The following is a 10,184-nucleotide window of genomic DNA, read 5'->3' as shown; positions in this document are numbered from 1 at the left end:
GTAGCGCCTCCATGCTCTGGACACTACGCTGACAGACACAGCAAACCTTTTTGCCACAGCTCGCATTGATGTGTCATCCTGGATGAACTGCACTACCTGAGCCACTTGTGTGGGTTGTAGACTCCGTCTCATGCTACACCTAGAGTGAGAGCACCGCCAGCATTCAAAAGTGACCAAAACATCGAGCAGGAAGCATAGGAACTGAGAAGTGGTCTGTGGTCACCACCTGCAGAATCACTCCCTTTTTTGGGGTGTCTTGCTAATTGCCTATAATTTCCACCTTTTGTCTATTCCATTTGCACAACAGCATGTGAAATTTATTGTCAATCAGTGTTGCTTCCTAAGTGGACAGTTTGATTTCATAGAAGTGTGATTGACTTGGAGTTACATTGTGTTGTTTAAGTGTCCCTTTATTTTTTTGAGCAGTGTATTTTATCGATGCGGTTATTATATCGTTAGGACCTGAGCTTGGCTGAGGTGCACCATGACCAGCTCTGGAAACAGATTGCTTCTAGCCTCCAACATTCTACTCAACAAATTGGATGCAGTCTATCACAGTGCCATCCATTTTGTCACCAAAGCCCCATATATTACCCACCACTGCGACCTGTATGCTCTCATTGGCTTGCCCTCGCTTCATACTCGTCGCCTAACCCTTTGGCTCCAGGTCATCTACAAGTCTTTGCTAGGTAAAGCTCCGCCTTATCTCAGCTCACTGGTCACCATAACAGCACCCACCTGTAGCACRCGCTCCAGCAGGTATATTTCACTGGTCACCCCCAAAGCCAATTCCTCCTTTGGCCGCCTTTCCTTACAGGTCTCCGCTGCTAATGACTGGAACGAACTGCRAAAATCACTGAAGCTGGACTCATATCTCCCGCACCAGCTGTCAGAGCAGCTCACAGATCACTGCACCTGTACATAGCCCATCTGTAAGTAGCCCATCCAACTACTTCATCCCCATACTGTATTTATTTATGTATCTTGCTCCTTTGCACCCCAGTATCTCTACTTGCACATTCATCTTCTGCACATCCATCACTCCAGTGTTTAATTGGTATATTATAATTACTTCGCCACCATGGCCTATTTATTGCCTTACCTCCCTTATCTTACCTCATTTGCACACACTGTATATAGACTTTTTCTGTATTATTGACTGTATGTTTGTTTATTCCGACTCTGTGTTGTTGTGTGTCGAACTGCTGTGCTTTATCTTGGCCAGGTCGCAGTTGTAAATGAGAACTTGTTCTCAACTAACCTACCTGGTTAAATAAAGGTGAAATAAATAAATTATCCTAAAGACAAAACCTGACTCAGTAAATAAACAGCAAGCTAGCATTAGCACTGCAGGCAACCGTATGAGCTTAATAACATGCATCCCAAGCTTTRTGGTAGCGTCAATAATATTTCATCCTAAAATTCACCAATGTATCGATTGATACGTAGTGATGCATTGCACTGTATGGTTTAATAATTAAAATGTATTATAACTTAGCTGAGATGGACATAGATKGTCAAATTCGGGTTCTTGTAAAATTGGGGACCTACCATTTTGCCTGATGCTCCGGTGAAAAGAATGTTCCGAAGTCTCGTTTGTGCTAATATCGCGCGACTCGCAAGGACATCCGGCTATCTATTTCCGGCCAGACAAAATATTTGTATATTTCACTGGACCAGTAGGTGGAGGTATTGTACAAGAAAATTTACTTTTATCTTCATCAAACATCAAACAGTGCAACTTCCATTCAAGTTGAAGTCACTCACCATAGTCKGGATACTTCTATAGGAGATATCCAAATGAAAACAAACAGCTAAACAATTTGTGTCATCTTTTATTACAGCTGTCACACAAAAATATATCTAGCATGGAATAACACAAATGCAGGTGGTAAGAGAAAACACATTTTATTAAAGACACCCAGCCCACCACACCTGATAATGTTCATACACAGTACAATGTTATCCTGATTATGTGCCRTATAAAGTCAATCACCAGCTATAAATACACCATGTAGAAAGAGGTCCTGATTTCGGTACCAGATCTTAATTTTCTTCTTCCGCGTGATCTCCTTCTGAAACTGCAAAGTGCCATACAACAGAGCTTCTGCTGTGGGTGGACAACCCAGAAACAAACATGTGCAAGAACAAGACATGTAATACCCGTATGTCTGTATGAAAATTGCTAAGAAATTCTATATGATATCAACCCACCTTACSTGGTACCAGAGGAGGCTGGTGGGAGGAGCTATAGGAGGATAGGCTCATTGTAATGGCTGGAATCTAGACGATTYTGTGCTTCCAACTTTGTGGCAACAGTTTRGGGAAGGCCCTTTTGACAATGCCCCTAGGGCACAAAGCGAGGTCCATACAGAAATGGTTTGCCGAGATCGGTGTGGAAGAACTTGACTGACCTGCACAGAGCCCTGACCTCAACCCCCTCAAACACCATTGGGATGAATTGGAAGCATGCTCGTGGCTGAATGGAAGCAAGGCCCCGCAGCAATGTTCCAACATCTAGTGGAAAGCCTTCCCAGAAGAATGGAGGCAGCAAAGGTGGCACAAACTCCATATTAATGCCCATGATTTTGGAATGAGATGTTCGTCGAACAGGTGTCCACATACTTTTGGTAATTTAGTGTACTTCTCTATTCCATCAGTGACCCAAATGACTCAAAACCCCATGCCTACAAAACTGCATTTTTCACATACCATGCAATTAGTATGTTAGGCTATGGAATGCAGACATTGTTTATGTCCTAATTAAAGCCACATGAACTAATGATCGTAGCCTAAGTTATGATAACCATGTAACTAATGAGACACCCTATAATTGTAACTAATTGGCACATCAGGCTGGTTTGTATACAATGTACGTCTTTATTACACTTTATTCACACATATTTCCCAACTTCTATAAATGTTTCTATCCATAATGAAAATATGGATCGAAAGAAAAACCCAAGGAATATATATAAAACCAAAAAGGTAGTAAGAGCAAATTTCCCTTCAGAGTCGGTACAAAACAAAAACACTTAACAAAACTATATATAAATAATCACTTTGAATGACAGAGTTCAAAATCWAAAATATGTTTGGTCCTCTTATCAGTCATCAGTGAATCCATTAAAACATTACACAATGAAGAAAATTGACAAAATGAATCCAGTATCCAGCTTGGAATGTTGAAAGCCTGAATGTTTTTTTTSAAGATACTCTAAGCCAAAGAAAACCTTGGCTCCAGTTGTTCTGGTTATGCAAACAAAGGAAATATTTCCTCCAAAGAAAGTATACAGTTGGCATACATAAAAAAGTGGACGGTGGTTTGTTTCCAAGGTCCAAACAGATACATCTTGTTGTCTTATATATTACCATGTAAAAATACTGAATGGATACAAACAATTACCACAAATTCACATTCTTATTCACATCAATTATGGTAATATAAATGTATATAGGTTACATTAACAATATGACCTTTGGTACAAGGATAGGTAAATTACAACTATGGAACAGTCCATTTTTGAACTGAGGATTTTTAATAATTGAATTCTATTGGGTCCTTTCGAAGATGGATTCCAGGCAATATTTGCCTGAAGATAAAAAAATWAATTGGCATAAACGTTTAAATGTACCAATTTACATTAGTTGGCAAACAGTTGTCAATGGGGAAACTGGCAAGAGGGCTTTGGTACTTTACTAAAAGCTAATTACTGGGATATAAAAGCTAATCACAGCCCAGACACCAGTACTGTCTTTAGTAGTTACAGTTTAAAAACACATAAGCATAGCTATTTCAACAGGAATATAAAAACCTACTAATGCATAGTACATGTGAGATATGTCTAACATTGGTCCTAAACGGCGCTTAAATGAGGGCAAGAGGGCACTATTGTCCAATACCAAAAGGAGATCAACCAAAAGGCGGAAAATCCTATGTAACAAATAACTTTGAAAAACCCTTTCTTGATGTTTCTTCTGTTTTCAACCAGCACAACCCCCCTTTTAATAATCTGTCCCCTCTTGCTGGTACACYGGCACCGCTTCATCTTTGTATTCTTGGTAACCCTCGTCTTGGTAGTCAGGGACATATTCGGCTCCGGCCCCATTCTGCTCCTCCTCGTTCTTGGGGCAGTACTTAGCATTGTAGATCTGACGACCCAGGCCAAAGTTCTGCCCGCTCTGATTGGCGCCTGCGTTGGAGCCCATCTGCAGTGACATGGTGCTGTTGTCACATTTGTCTGTGCCCAGCTTCTGGTCATAGATGGCACGGCGGGTTCCTGGAGCTGTCATGCCAGCCTGAGTAGAGGAAGATAACTAATTCATATGTAGCAGTGAATTAAAATAAGCAAGAATCCATTAGTAAAAGCCTAAGTCTACTAGTGCAGTTAKGTCCCCCATTGACAATATTGATACCTTGATTGAGTTTTAAGACATGGTGAAATTAATGAGAACTTGCATTTGCTTTTCTACACATGGACTTTTACCTGACTGGCCCCCTTGTTGGTGCCCATTTGCAGACTGATGGTGGAGTTGTCCATGGGGGGCAGGATGTGAGCCTTGGGATCGTAGAGGTGCCTCCTGGTGCCGTATGCATTCATGCCCGCCTGGCTGGCACACTTATTCGTCCCCATCTGCGGAGAGAGACATATCAGTTATAAAAGGAAAACAGCCAAGGATGAGTGGAAAATTACAACCCCTCTTAGATGGAGACTTTCAGACAGACCGAGAATGCCTGAGTAGATAKCATCAAATCAACAATATTGTTCTTGGCAGAAATAGAAGTCATGCCAAAGGGCTTATAAAAGTTAGGAATCATTGATGTAACCCTACATGCAACCCTTCAATAAGAAATATCCAAAACAAATAGAAGTTATGAAAAGATTAAATGAAATATGAGTTTTATAAGAACAATAGCATGGATGCCAGTCTGTCTCTGCCTTAGCCTGTTATAAAGGCTGTTAGCAATATGTCTTGGTCAGCTTTGCTACTGATGTTTTGTTTGGCAAGACGGCAACAGAGCTGGCAACAGCAAAAAGAACAACATGCTCTTCAGTGGTATCACTGTCAACACATTCCCTCTTGCCTGCAGTCCGATGACACACTGTCCGGCCTTCATCTTCTCCTCRTCGAATAGCCTCTCCTGTTTGTCTGCGTACTTCACCCCAATGTCCACTCGGGACTGGCAGCCCTTGGTCTTGGCCTGCAGGGGAAAGTGTACAGAAATCCAGTCACTGTTGGATGCCTCAAGATTTTACTGGACACAATTCTAGGAGCTTATTCAGGAGGGGGCTGTATTTACATCCCGTTTCTGACACCATATGTTGAAGAAGACGAGACACCATTATTTTAGCTTCTGGAAAATCTTTACGAAGACAAAACCTGACATGTTGAACAGAGCATTACTGCAAGGTCAAGCGATTCATGCAAGTGGAAATTACACAGTTCAAATACAGAAGATTCTCATGAGGGATGCAACCATAAAAATTAGTTTAAAAAGTTACCGTGCCAGCGAGAGACAGCAGTGTGCTCTGGACCTGGGTCATGTTCCCACTTTCAAACAGATCGTTGGCCTCAAAGATATCATGGGGCTTCAGGCCGTACATTTGGATAGATTTGATGAAGTTGGTGATGTTCTCCAGCTAGAACCAGACAAGTGCATAAGAAGATAAGATGAGTAAAGAGCTTCTCAATAATTGCATGAAGGTATATTTTAGGAAGTCACACCTATAACGAGGCTATCACAAAGAATTAAGCCATTGAGCTAAAAGGATATCTCTGGCACACGAGGTCTCACTATATTTCATATTCGAACCCAAATTCTATTTCAGTAAACTCACTGGTCCAGAGAGTTGCACCTCTAATAATAATAATAATAATAATATACCTCTGCTTTTAAGCTAGTAAAAAAACAGGCTTGGTCAGCACAACAGCTCAGATATATTCTCTAACTGTAAAACCAGCTGGTAAAGTACAGTTCAAGTCTGTTCACGTAGAGAGAACAAGCCAAGCAGCTCACCTGATGCCAGTTCATGGTGGACGAGTTGATCTTTTTCACAGAGCCAGGTTGAAGTTTGTTGATCAGCCTAGGGGAGGAAGAGAGTTTGCTTACTTAGACTGCAGCACCTCATAGGCAACAGAAGGAATCAGAGGATAAAAGGGTCTATATTACAGTAAAACCCACAGCAAGGAGGACAGACAGGACATATGCAATGGATTGTATGATTTGATGTATAATGTTGTAGCTAGCAGAACGTTTATGAGTGATGTCTTTGGTTGAATGCATTGGCTGGTGCCATAAAATGTGTAGCTTTATGGGTCAATAAAGCCACATTGTACACATTATACATAGGGACATGATGACGGATCCTGGCCCYATTCAGAAACGTACTTGCACAAGATGACGCCATTTTTCAGGCCTTTCTGGAAGTCTTCCCCGATGTCACATCCGGTCGTATCCTCGATCCAGACCTTTAGCTCCTCCTCTCTCTGAGGGTCGTACTTTCCGGCAATCTGGGGAAGGTCAAAAGTTAATTATAGGAGACCTTTACATCTTGGAAAAAGTTGCACAACATGTAGGTTACACTTTATTTTACAGTAATGTTTCCACTGGTATTTAGGAGAAAACTTTCCAATGGGTACTACAAATAGTTCCCAATTGTGTAGAATTATCTGGTACCTAATGGTGGCCATTGCTGCTTGTTTGAATGAATCCCAAAGAAACAAWCAAGTAATTCATAGATTATTACAKTGTAATTACTATTTTACCAGGTACTTCCCGTATAAAAAAAGTGCTACTAACGTATGTGTGGAAGTACTCATCAATTGATGACTTGGTAGTGGRTGGTTTTCATTTTCAGAACCACAGCAAAAATAAACAATATTATGGTTTGTGCGTGTTAAAATTCTCTCTCAAGAGTTTATTATGGGCGGCCCCAAAACCCTGATTCACGGTGTCAACCAATTGGGATAACTTTRTGTGTTATTCTTGCTGTTTAACAGCCCTTACAGAGCCGACACTGACATTAGCTCAAACACAAAACGCGCACACATCCTGTTCGGTGAACCACTTAAATCTCCTTGAAGCACAGGAAGGCAGCTGCATGGTATAGGGGCGAGTTAAACTATGCAATTTGACACTAAACACCCTCTCAACAAGGAATGCAAAGTGTTATCCTGATTTGTAAATACTTTGGTTGAGTAAATAATCGAAATAAATAAGTGTGAAGATGGAAACTGGCACTAAAAGCAACGTTTAGAAAACGTCATATATCTGTGGTGTCGATCTTACTGTGAAAATGCTACTACAAATAGAAATGCAAAAACACTGCAATGTTGGTACAGAAAGTTTTTTTTTTTTTTTAAAGGCCTCTATAGTATCTCTAAACAACACATTTTGAGGTTGAAGTTACAAATACATACCAAAGAATAGTAAGACTGAGGAATAGGGTCAAAATATTCTCCACAAATTTCCCTCCAAGGCTAAAATGTGAAGCGGAACTTTAAGTACAACCGAATAAAGGACTTCCTGGGAAAACCGGTCCTYTCATTATATATTTGCTTCATTTGATTATCCTCAAATTAAAACAACATTGACTGCTTTAATTGCCCACAGGACATTTGAAAGATGTAATTTAGAGAGGCATGGTGAACTCAAGGAATTCATTCCGTGGCGCAATTTAGATCATGTGGAATGAGACCGTTAGGACGCCGAGTTGAAGGAGTTTAAATCAAATGGATTGAACATGGACCACTATTACGTTCTCAAAAAACATATTTGGTAGTCTTGTTGGAACTGATCCACTAGACGTYTGGGTTAACCATCATTTCACCTACCATCTATTATTGTCAAGGGGCTCCCTTGAAAAACTCCTTGAATAACAACACTTCAATACTTCACATTGCATTGCTACATCATTAACGGCAGGAAATACCAGAGACAATGGACATCATTCATTGATATGAGAGGAAACCACCAGCTTTACATCCACTTGGCTACCCGTACACTGTGTTCTGAGGACCAATGGAAAACCCTTGCCAATATAAGGACTCAGCCAAGGAATGCAAACAATAAATCAGCTGGTGGTCTAAAAGACACATTGCTAGGTCTCAGACACAGAAGAACATAATGCACATGTATCTGCTATGTGTAATCTGCAGTGAAACGGATCAGGGTAGTAACGTGGGGACCTGAGTATTCCTTTGTATAACATAACTTGGAACATGATGGGTAAAGTTTGTTGTTTATGAAAGATAAAAACTAAAACAATATTAGTCATTATTCTMTATTTACATAAGTGAAGAGCCAGGTTGGGGAACTTTGCAAAGCGTTTCAATTTAATTTATCCTATTACACTGTAAAAGCGTAACACACGATTACAAAAAATAATAAGTACAGGAACACAAACGCTCTAAATCTTCACTGTAAATTTGTGATAAAACAGTTAGAATTGGCCCGAGGGGTACAGTAGTAGKTTAACTCCTGGTTGTGCCATCCACACTGTCGTTGATGTTTTGGATGAAGGACATTTGCGGATAGATTAAGTTGAAGATCACTTAATTGGTCAAGTACACACAAGGTCCAACCGATTTGATAGAAGCAAACCTCCAGTTGCCTGCTCACTTCCCGACAAATTTTTCCAGTCGGRCCGGGATTCGAACTGGCAACCCTCCGGTTGCTGGCTCGCCTCTCTAACAGCTATACTACCTTCCACCAGAAAACACTGGCACTGTCTCCTGTCAACGTTTACTTTTGAAAGTGCACATGTTCTGAAAGAGAACATATTTCTATTTGRATTGTTTTGTGGTGCCAATTGTCAAAGTACGCACGTAGACGCACTGCGCACTACAATAGCCATTCACCAAGGCCCCAATCCACCCCAGCGCAGGAGGCAGCAGTTGTTCTCGTGATAGGACTGTGTGACCTCTGGATSGGTGACATCAGACTCAGGGACATGGATGGATGCATGAAAGACCTACASTGTTGTACTGACCAGTTTCTCTATGTAATGGGACCGTATAGGGATTTTAACTTGCCACAAGAAAATATACATTGCCAACACGGGCAACGCCCATGCCTTTTTAAGCGCTTCCCAAAAGTAAAACAACTTAAACCAAACTAAAGTTTTTTTAAATGAGCATTTTGTCATATTAATGAACAGTGTTATCAAACATATATGCATAGTGCACAGCGGGTAAAACTTGTAATTTGATAAAAGTTTTCCGCTGTATTTTTTAGGTCATTCCAAAAGTATAGTAGCTTTCCACGTTCCACGTAATTATCTTTACACTCAGCAGAACATCATAGCCTATGTAGCCTAAAAGACCTAGGCATACACATTTTTCAATAAATAAATCAAGTTTTCCGTAATAAACCTCACTAACGTTATAGGCTACTACCATAAGGCAAATGATTCATTCGCACTTTACTCCCTTCCGTGAACACTTACCTTGCTTTTGACTTCTGCAGAAAACCCATAAGCAGGACCTCTGTTAAATGATGAGCCAGACATTATTATAAACGAGTTACTTTGTTTTTCGTATAGATACTTTGTARCAGTTTCTTTGTGCAAATAGTTTTATTTTCGTTTCTCTTCCAGTTAAACTCCGGAGTGAACTAAACACTTCCTTTCTTTTTTCTTGCAACCAATAAAAATGCTTACACGAACTTCTACGCTTCGTTAATCGATTTTAGGCTCCACCTTTCCCTTTCTCAGTCTAGGTAAAGACTCGTGATTGATATCAAAAAGTCCTTATATGGAAGGAAAGTCCCACATTCCTGAATGGTGGGAGTATCCTATGGTCCAACCAGCCTTGAATCACCGAGTCTTGGAGTCTTGAATCACCGTCGGGAAAAGTTTGAGTAGAGGAACTACCAAAACGAGCTACTGAATGACGTAATGATACTACTCTTGAGACACATTTTTTTTGTGTAAAGGACCCCCTTGGCTCGTTGAAGGGGTTTGGAATTCTGAGAATGTTTATATCACTAACATTAGTAGGCTACATCCARACGAGAACATAGTTAAAAAATATTCATTACGGCATAAAACATTTATCCGAATATTTTAGTTTAGCCTACATGAGACAAATTATCATGATTCATGTGTTATTACATTGTTATAAACCGCAGTTAGTTTTGTCTACAATAACATCATAAAAACACGGATAAAAAAAAGTAAAGT

At 40.3% G+C, this 10,184-nt stretch overlaps 2 protein-coding genes across 2 annotated transcripts in view; both read right to left on the bottom strand.

The window, feature by feature from the left end:
• Window positions 1–1,639, bottom strand: part of LOC111978886 (small ribosomal subunit protein uS19) — a 7,720-nt gene extending 6,081 nt beyond the window's left edge. The window contains exon 1 of the mRNA XM_024009127.1: window positions 1,552–1,639. Coding sequence (XP_023864895.1) covers window positions 1,552–1,554 — 3 coding nt within the window. The 5' untranslated portion in view covers window positions 1,555–1,639. The remainder of the gene's footprint in view (window positions 1–1,551) is intronic.
• A 1,880-nt stretch (window positions 1,640–3,519) lies between these two features.
• On the bottom strand, window positions 3,520–9,646 carry LOC111979351 (calponin-2). Its single transcript, XM_024009840.2, has 7 exons — window positions 9,450–9,646; window positions 6,392–6,513; window positions 6,020–6,086; window positions 5,505–5,642; window positions 5,087–5,203; window positions 4,488–4,634; window positions 3,520–4,299 (listed from the first exon to the last, which is right to left on the bottom strand). Exons 1-7 carry the CDS (start codon window positions 9,510–9,512, stop codon window positions 4,006–4,008), a joined length of 948 nt encoding a protein of 315 aa, XP_023865608.1. The 5' UTR covers window positions 9,513–9,646; the 3' UTR covers window positions 3,520–4,005.
• Between the last annotated feature and the right edge of the window lie 538 nt (window positions 9,647–10,184).

This window comes from Salvelinus sp. IW2-2015, linkage group LG19 (assembly GCF_002910315.2).
Source record: "Salvelinus sp. IW2-2015 linkage group LG19, ASM291031v2, whole genome shotgun sequence".
NCBI lineage: Eukaryota > Metazoa > Chordata > Actinopteri > Salmoniformes > Salmonidae > Salvelinus > Salvelinus sp. IW2-2015.
Note: the sequence above shows the minus strand (reverse complement) of the source record. Positions and strands in the feature narration are given on the sequence as shown.